This window comes from Aristolochia californica, unplaced genomic scaffold, assembly GCF_029961685.1.
Source record: "Aristolochia californica isolate CCGP_79_NKW_82.1479 unplaced genomic scaffold, dmAriCali1.0.hap1 SCAF_9, whole genome shotgun sequence".
Taxonomy (NCBI): Eukaryota; Viridiplantae; Streptophyta; class Magnoliopsida; order Piperales; family Aristolochiaceae; genus Aristolochia; species Aristolochia californica.
This window is the reverse complement of record NW_027182290.1, coordinates 31558026-31580516: the sequence shown is the minus strand read 5'-3', so window position 1 is coordinate 31580516 and position 22491 is coordinate 31558026. Positions and strand designations below refer to the sequence as shown.

At 38.5% G+C, this 22491-nt stretch overlaps 1 protein-coding gene and 1 pseudogene across 1 annotated transcript; one reads left to right on the top strand and one right to left on the bottom strand.

Annotated features, from left to right (window-relative positions):
* Window positions 1-6578: 6578 nt before the first annotated feature.
* On the top strand, window positions 6579-16652 carry LOC137940782 (protein MICROTUBULE BINDING PROTEIN 2C-like; annotated as a pseudogene).
* A 5247-nt stretch (window positions 16653-21899) lies between these two features.
* LOC137940781 (dirigent protein 1-like) lies at window positions 21900-22439 on the bottom strand. Its single transcript, XM_068785908.1, has one exon. The coding sequence runs from the start codon at window positions 22437-22439 to the stop codon at window positions 21900-21902; it is 540 nt and encodes a 179-aa protein (XP_068642009.1).
* Between the last annotated feature and the right edge of the window lie 52 nt (window positions 22440-22491).

The following is a 22491-nucleotide window of genomic DNA, read 5'->3' as shown; positions in this document are numbered from 1 at the left end:
TGTGACTAGAATATATTATATAAAATTAATAAAAATTAAAAAATAGCATAAGGGAATATAATAAATAAACATAATGGTTTAATTAATTTTAGAAATTGTATAATTAACCAATTAATGATTAAAATTCATTATAAATTAACATACTAATTACGTGTGACTAGAATAAATTATATAAAATTAATAAAAATTAAAAAATAACATAAGGGAATATAATAAATAAACCTAATTGTTTAATTAATTATAGAAATTGCATAATTAAACCAATTAATGATTAAAATTTATTATAAATTATTATACTAATGAAATACAACTTCCATGGGTTGTGATCTGTTTTTTTATCAGAAGTAGAACAGAAAATTCAAAAGAAGCAGAGTGATGACATCCCACAATGGCCAACATCAATGGGTCTTCAATGGATATGCGTTCAGTGCCTTAACATGTATCAACTGAAGCTGCATAGGATTTGCAAGAGGAAGGAAATCATTGCAAGGAAAATTCAGATTTTTCACGTTATTGGAGTGTTAGAAGTATAGTATTAGTTCTTAATGTGCTTAAGTTGTCAGTTTATGATTACTGTATTAGTTTCCTTGGGGTTCCTATTGTATTAGTTTATTGTCCTTGGAGTTCTCTGTAGCAAAGTCACCTTGATCAAACAGTCCATGGAACCCCAAGGAATCATGGTATAATAGGATTAGAAAAGGAAAAACTTTGAGACAGAAATTAGGATCAAAGCTAGTTTTTCTAGCAGATTTGGAAGTGACAAAGAAAACAAAGTTTGAACAGAAAGCAACACAATGAATGCACTACTTTCCCATACAGAGAAAAATGCAGAAGAAACCTAAAGGTGAGCCATCATGTAAAACCATTCTGGTTCCATGTTCACTGAAACTCATATGCAAATTATTTCTAGCTTTAGAAGCCTTCTTTCTTTCTTTCCACCACCTCCAAGATGTCCATTCCTTGAATACATCTATTTTCTCTTCAGATGTAACATGCCTAAGCATTTCTAGAAAGAACAATAACTTGTGTAGTAGTGAACTCAATAGACAAGCAACAAGGATATTAAGAAGATACAAATAGAAGATAGCAGAAATCCACTAGCCAAAACTGGATGATTATAATCTTTTCACAAACATTTCTTCAGCAATCACTAACCTAATCTTGAATCTGGATAAACCATTGATGGTAATAGGGAAAAAGTTGTTCCATCTGCACCAAAAAGACAACAACCGTCTCCTACAGAGTATTTCTGCAGCATTGTTCTGCAAGCTGCCAAGCGCCACTTTTTTTTTTTTTTTTGAGATTGCTGTGAGGGATCCTGAGTTACCAAGAAGATCAGAGAGCATTCACAACTTAGCACCTGAGAAATAAAATCAACTGATCAGTAACAGTTCTCAAGACAAATCTGTTATCGCAACAAAATAAATTTGACCAGTTCTACATGTAAACTTCTGCAAGGAAAAAATATTTTTCAAGAAAAGCAGCAGAACCAAGGACTTTTAGAATCCTCAGCAGCAACACCTGCTTCTACAATTTCGCTAATGCCCTAAAGGAAAGTTCCTTGTGTCTTGTTCTGGAAATGACACCAATATACCATAAGAAACCAACCCCGAAAAAATTCTCAAGATAATCCAAGACAACAAACACCACTACTGGAAAGGAAACAGGAGAGAAATTGCTAGGATTCAACAAGTGATGAGAAAAGCAGGATTAGTTAAGCCACATGGCTACAATGAAATTGATATTAAGGGTAGACATCATGCTCTCTGTCTAGGAGATATTTGCAAAAGCTGAGTTTGGAGTGGAAGTTGAAGGATGCGGGTCTTCTCCCTGACACAGTCTGTGTTGCATGGCCTGAATTCAGAAGAAAAGGAAGAAAGCCTCTGTAGTCATAGTGAGAGACTGGCAATTGCATTTTCTCTCATCAACACTGAACCAAGGACCACACTTCGAATTATATAAGCCATATGTATGCTTACAGAAACTACTACATGTTTCTTCAAAGTTATTGCTAATTTATATTAGAGTAAGAAAATTGGTTTCACTTATAACTTAATTGTGCATTATTTTGTATTAGTCGGTATCTACATGGCCTCTATGTTCTACAGAAGAAATTTTGAATGAAATGAGTTTGGTGGAGCTACAGAGGCTATTTGCAAACCATTTCGGTCTGTTATTGTCATAAACAATTTGCAAGATCAAGTTTGGAGGAAAAAACTGTTTAGAGCCAGTGATTCAAGTATAGAATAGAATTAGGCCCTGTCTACAAGCTCCAAGACCATCAACCTGGCCTAGCTTAGAAAAGAAGTCACAAGGTATTGGAAGCATTGCAAGTACAACAATGGACCTCCCGTCTTTGACTGTAGATTCTGAGACAAACCCAGAAGCAATATCAATTATAGCATCTCTGCTCTGCTGTAACTTGCAACAGACTTGGTTTGAAAGACAGAAAACAGAGGATCACTCTCACGGGATATTTGACTTTCATCCCAGGCAACTGATTCAAGGTTGCCTTGGCTAATGCTTCAAACAAGATTACTGCAAGAGAGAGACGATCTACGTCGTTCAATCCTAAACAAAAGCTACTCTTCAAAACTAAACCCTAGACCTTAAAACCCTAAAAGTCCCAAACCCCAACTCTAATCCCGAAATTAAACCCTATCAACACGAATTTGAACCATAAATCCCATAAACCCTAACCCTACATCCCAAAATTTGGCCACAATCAAGATAAATTACGCACAAAAATTAAAATTAACTCAAACACAAAACTAAATTAGTTGAAAAAAAATTTAGGGTTTCGGATTACCTTCTGAAATTTGGGGGAAATCACCGCCGAATGGGGAAATGTAAGCCCAATGGAAGAAATCGACGCATACTGTCGAAAATCGAAGAAGATTGAAGGAAATCGAAGGGTATTGAAACTGAAATAGGTTAAATCAAAGGAAATCGGGGGAGGAGGAAAGAGAAGAGCGATAACGAGAAGGAAGAGGGAGGCCGAGAGTGAAAAGAGATGGAGGCCTAGAGGAAAAAGAGAGAGGGAGACGAGAGAGGGAGAGGAAGAGAAAGGCCGAGAGAGAAAGAGACGAGAGAGGGAGATGGGGTGAAAACGAGAGACAAAGGCGAGAGAGTAGAGGGAGCAGAGACAACAGAGAAGCAGAGAACGAAGACGAGAGCCGAGCGAGAGGAGCAGAGAGCGAAAACGAGAGAAGAAGGTCAGGCGAAAAAATTCGTTGGGAGACGAAGGGCGAGCAGAGGAGAGGAGAAAGAGGAAATGAGAAAGGATTTTTAGTTTCGGGGGGGGGGGGGGGGGGGGGGGGGGGGGGAAGAAGCCGTCGCTCGCGGTAAGTCGATGATTTGAAAAAACGGGCGGAATCAGGTTTTCGTCGTTTTTGCCTAAGGAGATGAAACGGTGTTATCTGGCTTCAATTCAATTCATTTTGCACTAACACCTTATATTCATTAGGTGGATTCAACTCTTTTATTCCATCTAAAAAATGTGACAAAAAATTATATGATTAAGCCCAATCACCATAAATTGCTTTCGTAGTCTCGCCTTTTGCTCTCCATACTTTCTCATACTTGAGATAGATATGATATTTATCTTTCATGATCTGTTGGATATCATTAGGAGTCAAAGTAAATTTCGTCCTCACTGTTGGCATAATGACTTTACAAATGAAAGATGATGTACACTGATGATTATCAAGATGAACAAAAGTATTAACACATGTGTGATCTCCACCATACTTTCTTATCATGAAATGATGAATCCTTCGATCGCATGATGCCAAAACACTTTAAAGGCATCCATTTCTAGCACATTTAATTTTATAATCATAACTGCTATGCCTCAATGTCTTATACTCGACATGTCTTTCAATCGAGTATTTTCTAAAAAAAATTGCATTTGGGACTTATCCTCAAATATTTGACCCACACTGATATCATTTGATGTTGATTTTGAAATATTTATTATTCTAGAATCATCTTTTATACATCTAGTATTAACCTCCCAAACATCTTCATATATATCTAGGTACCCAATTCCATATATTTTTTCAACTTTGTTACTATGAACCCCAACTTTGAGTATCACATCCCCCTCCCATTTAATATCTTCTACATCAATATCATTGTCACTAAAGCTATCACTATCATTATCATTAACAACCCTGAATACACACAACAATAAACATAAAAATCCGCGTAGGGATAACACAAATATCACACATTTAACAACGAAAGGGTAAAGAAATTACATGGGAGAAGATGTTCCACACTCAGATAGTGATGCAATAGGCAAGGGGTTCAAAAACCCCACTTCACACCCTTGTGTATTAAACCTATATAGATAATAGTTTGTACTTTAAAAAAAGTCATGTAAACTTATTACAATTCATATCATAAATATACAAACATAAATACTTACTCCTCTATATGATTAGATGTACGTGGTAATTCTTGGGGATAGGATGTTTCACCAATAAACTTCCGATTCCTCGTACTTTCCCTTCCATGAGCTCTTTGTCTTAAGACCTATTTTTCTAAGTAAATCTCAGTCATGGATCGATTACTTGAAGCCATCTCAAATAATTCAGTCAAATCATGATCATCTTCTACATTTAAGATAACAAAAATCCTGTCAGAAAATGGAACTTTGGCTTTAATAATCATTGGATAATATCACTATCCCACCCTCGTGACTCCGTGATAGATGCCAGATTTTGATATGAAAACTAGGTTAATTATAATTGAATAACCCATATAATTGTGTTATAAGTGGTTATTTATCGATTTTCACTTGAAACGTGCATTAATTGAATTTGGCATTAATCCCTGCTTATATTGCATATTTTTCTCTCCTGAATGATATTTCATTGCATTTAGGGTTTATTTCTTCCTGAAATGATTTTTAAGGATTTAATTATGGAATTTCAGGAGAATTTTGTGTGAGAAGATATTTACAGAAATGCCATTAGTGGGGGAGGTGATTTTTTAAGGCAAATCGTATTGAAAAGGAGAGGCCGTCGACCGAAACAGGGGAGGCCACCGACCGTTCGGAGGGAAGACCCGAGAGGGCTCCCTCCGAATGCCGTTCGTCACCTTCGTCCACCCCCATCCTGCAACCGAGAACAAACCCGAGGAGAGCTCGAGAGAGTCTCCGTCGCGACGAGTTCGACGGTACCATTTTCTGCTCACCACGCCAAGAGGTGACCCGAGAGGGCTCCTCCGGCGCCGATTCCACATTCCGACCATCCTCCGGCGTCGATTACCCATTTTCGACTATTTTCGGAGCTATTCCGACTTCGACCGAGACTTGAGAGAGCCGGTCAGATGACTTTGGCTCCATTCTGTTGAACGCCGTTCGTCACCTCCATCCGTGGGTTTCTATTCTTCTTCGCCGGCGTCGACTCTACCTCCGGCCACTCGCTCTTGCAACCCAAAGCCATCAATTTCTGGAAATTGCAGCACCCGTGAGAACGAGCCTGTGCTGCCCGAGCGAGAGGAAGGAGAAGGGGAGTAATCCGTCATTTTGTAATTTAATTTTCATATAGTTTGAACTTACGTTTAGAATGTTTATTAAATTTTATTTGAGAATTAATGATTATGGAATATTTGTTTTTGGGATATTTGATTAAATTAGCTAGTTAGGGTAGGATTGTAATTTAGGTTGGATTTTGGTATTTTAATCCGATTTGTATCTTTCACTCTATGCGCCCGAGAGGGGCTAGACGCAAGGATTTAGAAATCAGATTCGTGATTACGTGGCGCTCGAGAGAGGCACGAATCACGATAAAATCCAGAGTTGATAATTTTAGCATCATCAAAATAGGAAATTGATTCTCTGCATTCTATTGTAATCCGATCTCTGTCATTAACTCTAGACGCCCGAGAGGGTCTAGACGCAAGGATTGAGAATCCAGATTCGTGGTTACGTGGCGCTCGAGAGAGGCACAAATTACAGTAAAATCCAGAGTTAACGTTTCCTGTTGCGCAAGTAGTTAATTAGATTATTGATTGATAATTTAGGATATAATTAGTGTTTAGTTCAGATTAATTCATCATATTTGGTTAGGTTAGTTGACTGAAGAGTACACAAAATTCAGTCCTCCCTGTGGGTATGACCCTCGCTTCCCGCTAGATTATATGAACGATTCGTACGCTTGTGAGGTATAAAAGCCGATGTAATTAAATTTCACATCAAGTTTTTGGCGATGTTGCCGGGGAGGCACGTATTAAGTGTATTTCTTTGTTCTCCATGGTCTTAGGTTAGGATAAAAAAAAAACATGCTTATGACTCCTATTGGGATGTCTCCATTTCGCCTAGTGTTCGACAAAACATGTCATCTACCTGTTGAGCTTGAACATACAGCTCATTGGGCCATTAAGGCTTTGAATTTTGATTTGGCTCAAGCGGGTGAGGAGAAGAAATTGCAATTGAATGAGTTGGAGGAGATACGTCATGATGCTTATGAGAATGCCAAACTGTATAAGGAGTGAACAAAACTTTTACATGATAAATCTACTTTTCGCAAATATTTTACTATTGGGTAGAATGTTTTACTTTATAACTCATGATTGCATTTGTTTCCAGTGACGCTGAGATTCAGGTGGTCAACGGGTCGGTCTTCAACGTTAAAGGTCAGCGACTCAAACCGTATCTTGAGAATGTCCCCACACCGGAGGAGGTGATGGTGATTTTCTTGGAGGAACTTGTCCATTCATCTTGACTGCGTTAGAGTCTTGCTTATGACTATAAACTTAGTACATTGTGGGCAATCCCCACGTTTCTATCCCTTTGTACATTACAATTTTTATTTTTGGTTTATTCATTCTTATTTGGGATAACCTTTAGTGTACTCTGGTCTTGATTGATTGGAGGTCCCCCGGCGATGCCGGCCCCGTCATGGAATTGGGGTACTCTCTTGCCAGCTGAGAGCGTAAATGGTTCCGGTATTCGATGACCAGACTTTTGGTCCCTAGTTTGAGAGGTCTGTACTCAAACAACCGTTCTGGGATTGACTGGTTTGAACTTGAAGTATTGAATGAAAACTTTATGGTGAGTAACTCAAGGACTTGTGTTCAGCGCGTGATTCCTACTGCCTTCAGTGGCCAGTCACATGGAGATTTCTTCAAAGTGTGATGTTGGATAGCGGTTTCATTTACGGATGATTACCTACGGGTACGGCTGATACGAGTAAGCCTTCTTCGAGGGAGACTATGTATCATTCCTGGGGGTCTTTATTGACTCTTCGGTATTATTGTTGATGAACAAACACATATGGTCCCACTTATGGATTTAGGAGCCCTGAGGGAGCTTAACCCTTACCCTGCTGGAGTATAACTAGCTAAGTTGTGAGTCAATTAGAATAGTAGCTACTAGACGAGAAGACTGGCACCAAAACCGACGTTAAGGCCAGCAATAAATCGTCTAATAAATCAGATATTTTAGTGATTGTTAGTTGGGTTGTTTGATGATGTGTCATGCTCTAGGTTTGGGGGTGTTTGCTGATATCTCTTTTCCTTGCACTGTTTTGGCTTTGCTTTACTTCTTCTGTGCCAATGGAGCATATGGTTTCCATGAGTTTTATTATTCTTTAGCTGTTATTCCTTTTTGTAGTCGTTCTGGTGTTTTAACTTTTCCCCATTGAGGACAATGTAAGGTTTAGGTTTGTGGGGTTGGGGGGGGGGGGTTGGTTGGGGAACGACTCTTTTATGTCTTAGCAATGATTTTCTATTGATTTTTGTTCGTGGTTTTCAAATTACTCCTCTTAGTATGTGGTTAACTTTAGTAGAGTTAAAATAAGTTGCTCAAATGTGTTTCAAAATTTTTCGTAAAACTGTGTAGAATTTGCCTATTAGAAATCTGATATCATTTGTTGTGATCCATGAGAATTCAGTGGGATAACTTACTATTGCATTAGACTTGGAACTTAGTTGCAAAAGAGAACATGTAAATCTAGTGTTGATCTATATTAGTCTGAACAGTTTTGTATGCCTGTTTGAACTCATTCCTTTTTATATCTCAGTGAAATTCCTTGTTGTAATGTATGAATGCAAATGGAAATGCTCTTGCTTGTAAAAGACAGATAACTTCAGAAACAACCTGGGCAAACCCAGGGACAAGAACCATAACAGTCGGTTACTTAAAAATAAGTGCATGTGCAGTGAAGACGAATACAAAATGGTGGTAATACCAAAAATATTCATTGAAACAAAAAACACGCTGGTAATAGCAAAAATGCGATGGTAATAGTGTAAAATGGGTTTAAATCTAGAAGCAATGAGTTTCCTTAACTTTGATGATGAATTGTAAGTTGAAAGAAGTTGCAGGTCAAAATTGAAATTGGTATACTTCTTTTGTGAGATTGTCAGACAATAGGTTTACTCTACAATTTTCTCTTAATTGTGTTGTGACCAAGATTTTATTGTTATTTTTTGCCTCTTTGTTCTGTTGAAGTAATTGATTATGGGTCACATTGGTTCAGGTGGAGTAACAATGAGTGTATTTGGATTGATAATGTCCTATATTTTACACAAATTTTCAAATTGAGCAGGGTTTCAAATGATTTTCAGATATTTTACAATACTAAGTGTTAGTCATATGCTAATGAGGAGTAAATTTTCTTCAGTTTTCTTTTTATATTATTGATTTAGATGAATTTTGTGGGTAAATTCCATGCAAACCCTCATGAGACACAACTCGTCCACTACTGTAAGGTAGGGGTTTAACGGCTTGTTGCATGTGCTAAATGCAATGTGTTCCCTACGAAAGTGGCATTTTGTTTTCCTAGGCTTAATTTTGGTTCTATTGTTGTTTTGCTAGGGACTAGCTAAGATTTAAGTTTGGGGGGTGTGATAGATGCCAAATTCTGATATGAGAACTAGGTTAATTATAATTGAATAACCCTTATAATTGTGTTATAAGTGGTTATTTATCGGTTTTCACTTGAAACATGCATTTATTGAATTTAGCATTAATCACTGCTTATATTACATATTTTTCTCTCCTGAATGATATTTCATTGCTTTGAGGGTTTATTTCTTCCATAAATGATTTTGATGGATTTAATTATGGAATTTCAGGAGAATTTTGTGTGGTGAAGAAGATATTTACAGAAATGCCATTAGTGGGGGAGGTGATTTTTTAGGGCAAATTGTATTGAAAAGGAGAGGTCGTCGATCGAAACAGGGGAGGCCGCTGACCGTTCGGAGGGAAGACCCCAGAGGGCTCCCTCCGAACGCCGTTCGTCACCGTCGTCCACCCCATCCTGCAACCGAGAACAGACCCGACGAGAGCTCGAGAGAGTCTCCGTCGCGGCGAGTTTGACATTGCCATTTTTTGCTCGCCAGGCCGAGAGGTGACCCAAGAGGGCTCCTCCGGCACCGATTCCGCATTCCGACCATCCTCCGGCGTTGATTACCCATTTCCAATCATTTTCGGAGCTATTCCGACTCCGACCGAGACTCGAGAGGGCTAGTCAGATGACTTTGGCTCCATTTCGTCGAACGTCGTTCATCACCTCCATCCGTGGGTTTCTATCGTTCTTTGCCGGCGTCGTCTCTACCTCCGGCAACTCGCTCTTGCAACCCGAAGCCATCAATTTCTAGAAATTGTAGCACCCGTGAGAACGAGCCTGTGCTACCCATGCGAGAGGAAGGAGAAGGGGAGTAATCCGTCATTTTGTAATTTAATTTTCCTATAGTTTGAACTTAGGTTTTGAATCTTTATTAAATTTGATTTGAGAATTAATGATTATGGAATATTTGCTTTCGGGATATTTGATTAAATTAGCTAGTTAGGGTAAGTTGTAATTTAGGTTGGATTTTGGTATTTTAATCCGATTTCTGTCTTTCACTCTATGCGCTCGAGAGGGACTAGACGCAAGGATTGAGAAATCGGATTCGTGATTACGTGGCGCTCGAGAGAGACACGAATCACGATAAAATCCAGAGTTGATAATTTTAGCATCATCACAATAGGAATTTGATTCTCTACATTCTATTGTAATCCGATCTCTGTCATTAACTCTAGGCGCCCGAGAGGGGCTAGACGCAAGGATTGAGAATCCGGATTCGTGGTTACGTGGCGCTCGAGAGAGGCACGAATCACAGTAAAATCCAGAGTTGACGTTTCCTGTTGTGCAAGTAGTTAATTAAATTATTACTTGATAATTTAGGATATAATTAGTGTTTAGTTCAGATTAATTCATCACATTTGGTTAGGCTAGTTGACTAAAGAATACACAAAATTCAGTCCTCACTTTGGATATGACCCTCGCTTCCTGCTAGAATACATGAACAATTCGTACACTTGCGAGGTATAAAAGCCGATGTAATTAGATTTCACATCACTCCACACATCATTACTAAGAACTCACTAAACTTTGTTGAAACTGTAATCCTTTTGATTCGTGTTTGACCTTCGTCATAACTATGAAAATATTCACACTTCTCCTTCAATTTTCCATTGTATCGACAAAAGAACCCAAAAACTGACGCCATATTATCTAAAAAATTTACATACATTAGTAAGAGTCTATCTATGCAAAAAAACTATCTAAGTTGTAATTTTTATGACTAGTCCTAACAATCCAAAAGTACACCTAAGTCCAAATTCACCGAACACCCCTGGTAGAGCCCCATATGACTTCGCAATCACTACAAACAGTACCTCGTTAGTGATGGGGGTCGGGTTTTGTTGGCTAATGGATGCCCGTGCAGGCGACTCAGCCTAGCTTGAATTGGACTCAACCTACCCTTCATTACCTAGCCTACTCTTAATCAGACTCAACCCACCCTTCGTTACCCAACCTACCAGACTTTGTACCTATCCTAGTAATTAGGTCACACACAAGAAAACATAAAAAAAACAAAAAAAACCCATGTGGTGGATATTTATAACACCTGAATCTCCTCACCACATGGCATGATCATTCCATTACACTTCAAATTTATTTAACAACAACTAGCAACTGAAAATCTTATCTCAATAGAGGAAACTGCAACTTCATAAATCAGAAAATTAAACTAAATGCATAAATCAAAAATCAAACTAAATTAAACTAAAATTAAACTAGAAACTTCAGAAAATACAACATTCCATGGCATAGAAATCCATAAACTAAAATACAAAAAATTAATAAATGCATAGACCAATTCAATCAAGTTTCAATTAAACTTTACAATAATTTTAATTTATTTGTAATTGACAGAAAATCAGAAATTAAACAGTAAATCACACAAAAAATCAATACAGTAATTAAATATCTAAATTAAAATCAACATGATAATTAAACACAGTAATTAGATTCAATTAACAAAAGACCTAAAAAATCACCTTGCTAAATCGACTTATGAAATTCAAATTTATGTTTGGAGGATGAGTAGGGCTTCAATTTTGAGAGAGGGGGCGGTGAGAGGGTGAAATGATAGGGTATTAAGAGAAGGGGCATTGAGAGGAAATTATAGGGTTTGATTTTGAGAGAGGGGGAGGCGAGGAGATGAAAGATAGACTTCGATTTTGAGAAAGGGGCGACAAGAGGATGAAAGAGGGGAATGGAGAAGAAGAGTGACAAATGTGGCTGAGACGAAGTCTGAGTTGAGAGGAAGAGAGGGGGGCATTGAGGGCGAGGGCGAGGCCGAGCGCTGGCAGCTGGCACAACAAGAGGACAAGAGGGCGGGAGGAAAGGAGAAAGATCGAACGGGGAGAATCAGAGAGAGAACGAAAAAATAAGAAGGCGATGAGGGCTTACGTGGCGAGAGATGACATGGCATGATGAGGTGTTAAGATATTTACTGACATGGCATCTTACATGGGTGATGACATGTCTGCATGGTGTGCTAATGTGGCATGATGATGTAGCGACACGTATTCGGTCAAAGCCTACGTGTCACATTTGACTATACACATGTGCAATTGACCGGTCAAAGTTGGGTATTTTTCTAAATAAGTTCAAAGTTTGTTATTTATCTAATTAAGTTTTAAAAATTGTGTAAAAACCTAAAAGTTTCAAAAGAAAATGAAGAGCTAAGCTTTTGTAAAACCTCATTTTTCACTTAAAAATTCTCTCATTCTCTTTTCTTTTTATTCACTTACTCCATGACCACCGGGGCTTTAAAAAGAATCTACCTACCAAGAAGGACTTAGTTAACTACAAGAGATGCTTCCTTGCTTTGTCTTGTGGCACCAATGTATAAAGAAACTAAATTGATATTTTGAGCCAATTTCATTTTTTAATTTTACTCAACATAGTCACCTTGGCACCTTTCATTATTCTTTCGAGAAAAAAAGTACACCAATGTAGAAATGTGTCTTGTAGCTAGGGGTGGCTTCAAACCGAGCCGGCTCGTGAGCGGCTTGAGCTCGGCTTGATTCCGTCTCGGTTCGATTCGGTATACCCAAATCTCGAGCCTATTTCAAGATCCGGGATTGACTCATTTTATTTAACGAGCCGAGCTCGACCGAATCACGGTACGACTCGAAAGCTCGCAAACCGACTTTTTAATTTAACGAGCGGTGCGGGATTCGGGATCAGAGCATCGAGCAGAGCGGGAGCAAGAGCGAGGAGGGAAAATTCTTCCTCCCCTCATCACCACCGATCCCCTTCGGCCGCTGTTGTGGTCGCCGTCGACAACTACCTCGCCAGCCTCCTTCTGCCTTTCCGTCGCCACCGATTCTGTGACCGCAACTAAATTTCTTTCCCCTCGTCTGCCTTCGCATTTGTTTCCGTCGCTGCCGCTTCCGTCACGACCGCCTCCATCGCAACCGTTATCCTTGACGATCGCCGGCGCCATTGGAATCTTTGCCCTCAACGTCGTTCCTTGTCTCGGCGGAAAATCAGAACTAGTAGGGGAGAAATAATTTCTCACCCCGCCCCCCTACGAAGATGATTTCGCACGTGCAAGATCATAAAGTGAATAAATTTTTTCTTCTTCAACTCTCCTTCCTCATTGCTCTTGAAGAAATTGAAAATACATTTTAGTAGAAATACATTTTCTAAGTAAGATTTTCCTGCCAAGATGGGCTAGAAAATTGTATAGAAAATTTTTGAATAAGTATTTGACAGTTGATGCTATAATACTTTTAGCATGAGACAATTTTCATAACAATTTTGTGTTTGATATTTTATTTGATTAAAAATTTATCGATAAGTATAGTAATATATTTGATTGATTATTAATTTTTATTTATTTCCCTAAAAGAGGAAATAAGAGGTCCATTTAACTTTCCTAAGAAAATTTAAAATATTTGTTGTAATTTTCTAATAAGTCACTAATAGTAATAGGATTTTATTTAACGATTTTTTTTGGAAATATGTATCATAGAAAAAATATTTCTAGTTTTTACTAGAATATAAAGTTTCAACTAGGGGCACTAAGGAGGCCATAGTAAATTTATGGCCAAATTCAAAAATTACAAAATAAGTTAGACAACATTTGGAGTAAAAAAGATTAATATTGGTGCGTTCTAATCCATTATTGAAATTCAATCCTGAACCTCCCCTTTCATTATTTTTTTTTTAAATGTATGCATAATTTTATATATAATTATTTGACATATATTTTATATAGAGTATTAAATGTAGGTTAAGCTCGAACTCAACTAGAACTCGAGCTCGAACTCGGTTAAAATTATTAGGCTCAAGTTCGATTACAATTTTAGGTTTGAGACTAGGGTCGGTCGAGCTCGAGTTCAAAATATTTAAATCAAGCTCGCCTTGAACAAGGTTCAAACTCAGCTAGGTGCGATGCCACCCTTATACCCAATTTTAAGTAGAGGTCATTCCTAATTTTATGTAAAATGTATGCATAATTTTATATACAATTTATTTGCAATGTATTTTTTGAAAAATTTTAAATGTATGTTGGAGCACAAACTCGAGACTTGTATTTTTTTAAAAGTTGTAAATGAATGTTGAAGCTCGGTTAAAATTATTAGGCTCGTTTCGGTTAAAATTATTAGGTTCGAGCTCGATAACAATTTTAGGTTCGAGCCTAGGCTCGGCTTGAGCTCGAGTTCGAAATATTTAAATCAAACTCGGCTCAAACATAAGTAGGTTCAGGCTCGACTCGGCTTAAAATTGACAGGGTTTAACAAAAAGGACAAAATTGACACATCAGATTCTTTTTTTTTCAGAGTATCTAGAACTTTTATTTAAAAGATCATTTTCATCAAGTTCGAACTGGAAATCTTTTTACAGCAATCAGTTGGTAATAGGCCCTTCAAATAACGATCCAGTGTGCGGTTCTGCAACATTATATTCCACCTACTACCAGCCTTGGATAGTTCTGGCTGATATGTAAATGATTGATGCCATAGTTTTGATTCCTTTCAATAAATTACATTTGACAGAAAAAACTTACCGGTGATCTGGCTGATATGTAAATGATTAACGGCATTTTTTTATTCTGCCCACAAATAATTTCGATAGAAAAGCTTACTTGTGATCTAGATGTGCAAGAACTTCGCCTCCTGGGAAAGCAGATTTAGTAGCATCATATGCAACTTTGATAGCTTGTTTCCATGTCCCTCCAACATCATTCCCATTCCAAACCGAGCTTCTAGACTGCATTAGTAACTCACCACACCAATAAAACAAGAATGAAACAGCGGGATTTCTCTACTTATCAGCTTCATTGGAATTCATTTACCCATTTCGTACTTATGAAAGAAAATAAAGTTTGTTTGCAACAACAAGTCTAATTCATTGCTGATATTGCTTCTTATGATCTTCTAGGTTGCTGATGGACAAGGAAGGAAAACACAACCAGTGCCTACTAAAAAGCGAGTTGGAGGCAATGACAAAAGCAAAGGTAATAACAGAGATAGCTCTGGAGATGACATGTCAATCTTCTCTTCAAAGGCTTCGGCCATGGAGAAGGATGGGGATGAGCGAGTGATGCTACGTGAGCGGGTGGAGGAATTGCAAACGAAATTACTAGAAAAAGATGAACTCCTCAAATCTGCTGAGAGTTCAATTAATCAGATGACCCAGGTTCATAAAAAACTTGAAGAGTTGAAACGCCAACTAGATGAAAAGGATGCCTCGACAAAATCTGCAACTCTCAGATGCCAAGGTATGTTGGAGTGGTAATATGTTATTAGTTTAATTTTGAATGTGTCTTATACCTTTTATTTTGCTATATTACGATGCTTTGATGAAATCTGCTAATCTGCAACTCTCTGATGCCAAAGTATTCTAGAGTGGTTATATTTTTTGTTTAATTTTGAATGTGCCTTCTACTTATTGTTTTTGCTATATGTCAATATTGTCCAGTCATTCTGAACTTTCTCATTACTCAACGTGAACTTCCATTTGTCATTGATTATATGGGTAATGAAGCCAAGCTCGTCATCCTGCGTTTGTGATTGGTTCTTGGTTTCAATGCAAACCCTGCGTTTGGTTCATGGTTCTTGGTTTTTGCTAATTTTTAATGCTCAGATAGCCAGAGGAAGATTTAATCTAAAGAAAATTGTAGTGGCAAATGCGTGTCCTCTTCTCCTCCTAGTCTTTCTGTTGCTTCATAAGTTTTTCATCGTAAAACCACCATCCTTTACCCTTGGACACGTCACTGAAAGAGAGCAGAAGAAAAACAACGATATTTCTTAATGGGAGCTTGGTCTCTCCCTTTCCATGTCTTGTTTGATGCCACAAAACTAACTTTTTTCTTTTGTTTCTGTAGGTTAAACTTGCGGATAAACAAGCAACACCAGAAAATTGCAATGGGAAGTAGCAAATGCAAATGGTAAAGCTGCAAAGCTTCAAGAAGATCTGGACTCCATGCAAGGTGAAACTGCGACAATTATGGGAATAATTGAAGCACTTGCAGGAACTGATGCACCTGTACACGATGAAATGAAAAACATGAACCTTGATTATTTTGATCAGCTTTCCCTTACGGTAAGCCCGACTTGCTACCTGTCTCTTTGCATATTAAATGGACTTCTTTCCTTCTTGATTGATATTGAAAACAAAAACAAACTTGCTGGAATTGAACTGGTTATCTATGGTGCAAAGCAAGAACTTACCTTTAAACTTAGTTAATTGTCCTTCGTGATTCATCCGTTTTTCTGTATTTTATATGAAATCTTTCAATTGAAGAGGTAACGTAACCTATCCAGAACTTTTTAAAAGAACCAAATCTGATTCATAAAAGAGTTCGAATCACATACTTTTTTAAGAGTTTAAATCTGCACCAAAAGAAGTTTCAATCTCAAAATTCTGTTGAAAGCATGGTTGGAGATTCAAAAGGGTTGAAGACACTAGTACATTCAACTCCTTTTGTTCTTGGTAACTTCAGCAACTCATACACACACTCAAGCAGACAAATTTCAGTTTCTCTCTTTTTGCTAATAAACTCGTCATTAAAATGTCTGACAGGAAGAAGAGGAAATTGTTGACGACATCGAAATGGAGCAAATGGAAGAGGCAAGGCTGGCCAATGTTGCAGCTGTTGGCTACGCAAAAGAGAACCCAAGTGAGAAAACATTGGCAATGGCAGCGGAGGTAAGGGTAAGGCTTCAATCTTTTGTTTTTAGGTCTAGTAGCCCAAAAAGAATTGATGAAGTTCACCAAAAGAGAATGAATGTGATTGATGAAAACCATGGGTCCTATTTCTTGCCTTCTGAAATGCTTGGTCAATAGGTTCTTCTGCATTCATTGCCTAGTTAGGTCTTACTGTTAACAACAGTTAGCTGTACATATCTTCGTTCCAAATGGACATTTTTATATTCCTTTTCTTCTTTATTTTAAATATGAGAGTTTGGCATAACTAGGACTGACATCAAATCGAGCCGGTTCGCGAACAGCTCGAGCTTGGCTTGGTTCCGGCTCGGTTCAACTCGAAAAATCCCGAACTAAAACCGAGTTCGATATGAGGTGCTGGTTCGTTTAAGTAAACAAGCCGAGCTCGTGAACCGCAGTTCAGTTTGGCAGCTTGCAAGCCGACTCGTTACTTAACAAGCAATTTCAGGACCGAGCCCTAATATTTTCGTCAAATAGCTCTTTCCTCTTGTCGACTTTTTGTTCCGCCTTCGAGCTTCAGTTTCAGAGAGTAGCAAATCACGGGTTCGAGAGGCTCGACAAAATCAAATGAAAATCAAAAGGTAATCGCTGATGGAGATGCGAAGTTCCCTCAGCTAGATCTTTCCCAAGCGTAAACTGTGAAAGAAGAGGTATGCAATCTGGCCCTTTAGGTAAGTTTTCGTTTTTATTCAATTTCATCTTCTATTTCTATGATTTCTTCCTCAATCTATTCGTTCTTCGTCGTCAATCGATTTTTTGTAACCGAAGAACAAATTACAAAGGTGAGCAACCTCTTGAAAAGTTATGGGACAAAAGGAGGCTCATCGGCCCCCTCTCTCCCCCTTTTCTGTCTCAACTAGAGGTGCATGCGGCTATTAGAGCAGAGACTAGAGGTGCTTGCAAACCAGAGCCTTTCGAAACCAAGCAAGTGACGAAAGGAGGGCACAAGCAAACCCCGCAGGTCAGATCAGTCCACTCCTTATTTTTCTTTGAATTATTGCCATTTATTTTAGTTTTAATGGTGGTTTTAGAGTTCTATTTATATCTGACCCTACATTGTCCCTTCCAAAAAATCTGCAATTCAAAAACTAGAGCCAGTTAGAACGGTTCAGAAGAAGCCCCAACCAATCCCTGATTCCTAGAAATAGAAAGGCACTTCAATAAATATAAGACTCTTATTTTCCTATATTAAACTAAATTATTTTTGTTGATTAATCTAATTTAAGGTTTCTTTCTGTTTTAAATAGTTGTTTTCTCTTCAATTGAAACACCCCTTTAACTTTTAGCGACAAAAAATTATAAATAAGGTACTTGTCACTAGGGTAGCCTTATCTATTGATTGGAGTCATTTATTCCGTACACTTTAGCAACAAATCAATATGGATTATTAGCCGACTATGCCTACCTCTCCCCTGACACATGGGTGCCAACACCCTTAGAAATAAAATTCTTCATCTTCATATGGGCCTAGGCGGTCAAATATATTTGATTCCTCAACAAAGATAAAATGTTAGCCATTGATGCAAAAGTTCAAATCTAAGAAATAAGTTTCATATTGTTGGAAGACAGGGCCCAAGCCCACAAGACCAAGGAAGACTCCAATATAAAAGTGTATTAGAAGATGGGCCCAAGCCCATAAGACCAAGGAAGACCCATGTAACCAAGAGAAAGAGAAGACAGGTTCAAGGCCCACAATTCAAGGAGTAGGGCCACATACAATGATGGCAGAATGGTAAATAAAGGGTCATCTCATAGAAATATCATTGATATAATTATGTTAAAGTTCCAGGGTTAAAACCCTAAACCCTAAGTTTAGGGGTATTATTATAATATAATAGTTTAATAAATCTAGAAATAGAGCTTCAGAGGGAGGGCAAGGAATAATCAATCCCATAACCCATCTTCCTCCTATTTTCTCTCAATGGGTTTCTCTCCCTTTTTCTCTAAATTCATGGAGTCCTGAAAATCATCAATGTACCATAACTTTGATTTTCAGGACTCATAATATAGGTTCAAATTTGTTGAAACTGTTTTTTTCTTTTACCGTATATATCTTTTTTTATAGATGCTAGAATTGGTTGCGACCTTTGCAACCCATCCCCGCAGTCAAGTTCTTCGTCTTCCAAAAATTAAAATCTTTCGATTTTTCGCTTCTTTGTTACCGTAAGAGATGTCGTTTCCTGCTTCATCTCGCAGTCTTATTTCGTCCAAAGAATCAGGCTGAAAGATTCAGAGCTGGACAACAGTCACTCAGCCGAGTTGATTCGTTCGGAAGGTTGAGCACTCAGCCGACCCCCATCTCGAGTCTGAAGCAGGTGGTAACCGTGGACAACCGCTGGCCAGTAATAGTTTTGCATAAAGAAGACCACCTGGAGAAAGTTTGCTTTTCCTTTTTCCTTCTTCCTTCTCTTCTACAATTTTCTGAAAACGGGTAGGGTCGGATGACTGCTAGACGGAAGACGGAGTCTCTCTGGTTAAGTGCTCGCTGGGCCCTTTCCTGCCGGCGGCATCATCCAGTTCGCGGACGCGATCATGCTGCGTGTGTTAATTTAAATACTTGTACTAATGCACTCAAGGACTCGGTTGTAGTCGTCTCACGCCACTAGAACACCAACTGAGCATTAAGTAACGGTGAGGAAGTCACCCAGCGTTCCTGCGGGCTGTTCAGCCGCAGGGAAGACGACCCACTCCGACGACAATCCGCTTATTTTCGGAAGGTCCCTATATGTTGCCGTCCGAAGTCTCTGTTATCCTGTCGCCGGTGTGGGAGAAGACAACTGGGCCTTTAAGACCGAGCTAGGCGGAATTATCTCTCCGCCATCTTGTTTCTGTTTCTGGAAGAGCAACAAGGTCGGGATCAAAGTCCCTCAATGTTGTTGTCCCGCACTGTTCGCGGAAGAAGAGATATGGTTTATTCTGGAAAGTTTCCCGTTACTGTTCCGCTCTGTTCGGAAGCCGGGATCGTTGCCATGGGGAAGGAATGAGTTACCTTTCTGGACGATGATTCCGTTGTGGTTTAAGCAGTCTCCGTCTTGGAAAGTTACCGTTGCCGAAGAAGCCGGGAAGAAGACTTACTGTAGCAATATAAGTTTCCCAAAGTTAGGAAACATGATTTAATTGAGCACCGTGCGCCCGAGTTAACTCAGACCAACGAGCCGAGTTCCCAGTCGACAGAGTGCACCAGTAGGCCGAGTCAACCCAGACCAACTCGGGCCGAGTCAACTCGGTCTGGTCGACCTGACTCGGACCACTTATTTTCTACCTCGGTAAATGTGCCCAAGATTTCAGCCCGATTAGGTAAATTTTTTTTTCTAGTTGGATTATTATTTTTTAAGAATTGACATATTATTCTTTGGTCTAGATATATGCATTGGATTATTTTATGGGTCATTTTACAGGATTATTTTGGGTCGTGTTAAATGGGCCCAATCCAAACCCATTTTAGTTGTTGTTATTGTGTTTCTTTTGATGAGACAATATTATTGAATAAGAGGTAACCTCATACCATTATTTATTGTCAACCCTGTAAAAAATATCAAATTTATTTTTGGTTGGGAGTCGATGACGGAAGAACTTTATCCCTTTAAAAAATATCAAATTTGTTTATGGTTGGGAGTCCATGACAGAGGAACTTCATCTCTGTAAAAAATATCAAATTTATTTGTGGTTGGGAGTCTATGACGGCGGAACTTCATCCTCGTAAAAAATATCAAATTTATTTGTGGTTGGGAGTCCATGATGAAGGAACTTCATCTCCGTAAAAAATATCACATTTTTGTGGTTGGAAGTCCATGACAAAGGCACTAATTGTTATATTTATGTTACTTTCCCCCATTAATATCATATATTACTCTACCACTTGAGAGTCATTGTCCTTTGGAGGGACACGGTGGTGGAGGTGGACACTTCAGAGCAATGTCTTAGCAGTTATGAGTGATTCCCTCTCACTGATATTATACCAGCTGAGCCTCATGAACGAGAGCACCAACGTGAGGGGGAGTGTTGGAAGATGAAGGCATATTATACAAAAAAGATTTTATACATCATTTGCAATAAGTTGGGAGTTCATGTTGTTCTCTCACCCCCAACTTGAGGGGGAGTGTTGGAAGACAGGGCCCAAACCCACATGACCAAGGAAGGCTCCAATATTAGCATATGGGCCCAAACCCATAAGACCAAGGAAGGCCCATGCAACCAAGAGAGATAGAAGACAGACTCAAGGCCCACAAATCAAAGAGTAGGCCCATAGGCCCACATACATTGATGGCAAGATGGTAAATAAAGGGTCATCTCATAGAGATGGCGTTGATGTAATTATGTTAAAGTTTCAGGGTTAAAACCCTAAACCCTAGTTCATGGGTATTATTATAATATAATAATTTCATAAATCGATAAATAGAGCTTCAGGGGGAGGGTAAGGAATAATCAATTCTATAACCCTTCTTCCTCTAGTTTTCTTCCTTTGGGTTGCTCTCATTTTTTCTCCAAGAGCTAAATTCTTAGTCCTGAAAATCAACACATATCAACATAAGAATTAAAAGATAACAAAGCTTCTGTACTACAACAAATATTTTAGGTGTTCTGTTACAATTATTCATTGGTGAGATAGATAAAGTAGAGTTAGAAACTCCCAAAAAACAGAAAGTTACACGATATTTCAACTAGCCATATGTGATTTACGTGGTTCAAGTAAGAGCCAACCCCTTAAGAATGCCATAGTCCTATGAATCCCATTATGAACCCCTTACATTTAAAAAATTATTTTTATCTACTCTCTCATCTATGTGTCTACATTTATTTGTTAATCTTTCCTTTTTTGGATTTATTATCTTTGTTGATTGGATTATTTTTTTTGTAGAGTAAGAATTTTTTTTCTAGCATGAAGAGAAAGAGCTATAGCTTATAAATTTATATTGGATTTATAGTTTTTATTTAGGTGATTACAAATTGATATTCATAGTGATGTTTCATTTAATTTTGTGTTTGATTATTGTATAAAGTTTATGCATAATATTATCCAGTGTTTATTAACAATTTTATGTAGAGTATATAGATAATTTTATTCAGGTATTATGTAAATAGGTCATGCCCAATTTTATAGACAATTTAACATGTACTTTTTACAAAGTTTTAAATATATATTGGAGCTCGAACTTGGCTCAAGTTAAAGTTCGAACTTATTGGGTTCGAGGCTCGGTTCAACCGAGCTAGAGTTCAAAATATTTGAATCAAATCACGACTTATCATCATCTCCAGAAAAAAGCCTTTTTGGATCCATCTTAGAAACAGAGTATTAATATAGAATTCATTTTCACTTTTCACACAACACAGAGAGAAATAACATGAATCGTAACCCTAAATGGTCTCTCAGTAATGCAGTACAGTCGCATTGTACCCAACAGTAGAATCATTGCCGACGCTGGAGAGAGTCCGTGCCAAGAGATAGCCCCGTGAAAGCCGGAAAATCCCCGTCCCTCCTACAATAGGCACCTCCCTCACCTCCTTCAAAATGGGATTCCTCCCCAAGACAGTGAAAGAGCTTCCATTGTAAGGTCCGCTCATAAAACTGTATGTCGCCGTCGTCGTAAGGCTGAAATCGTTTCCCAACGATGTCGTAACGAGCACCCCTTGTACTTGTCCGATCCACTCCGACTTGGGGTCGGGGGAGACGGTGAGCGGGTCGTCCATCACGTACACCGATCCAAATGATATTGGGATGGGCGAGGAGGAGGAGGAGTTGGCTGGTCGACCGGTAACAACTTGGGCCACCGTCGCATTCGGTCCATCCAAGATGTCGTGCATGTAGAACTGAAATTTCGTCACCTTCGTTTCCAAGCGATCCGCAGCTGCTGCAAATGAGAAGAGCAGCGTCGTAGCCAGAAGTAGCAGAAGGTGCTTCCCCGCCATTTCAGTTGCTTCGTTGAGCTTTCTTCTACCAATTTGATCAGCACTAAAAAAG

Bases quoted from the DNA above. Each gene is read 5' to 3' on its own strand.
- LOC137940781 (XM_068785908.1), bottom strand. From the start codon at position 22,439: ATGGCGGGGAAGCACCTTCTGCTACTTCTGGCTACGACGCTGCTCTTC.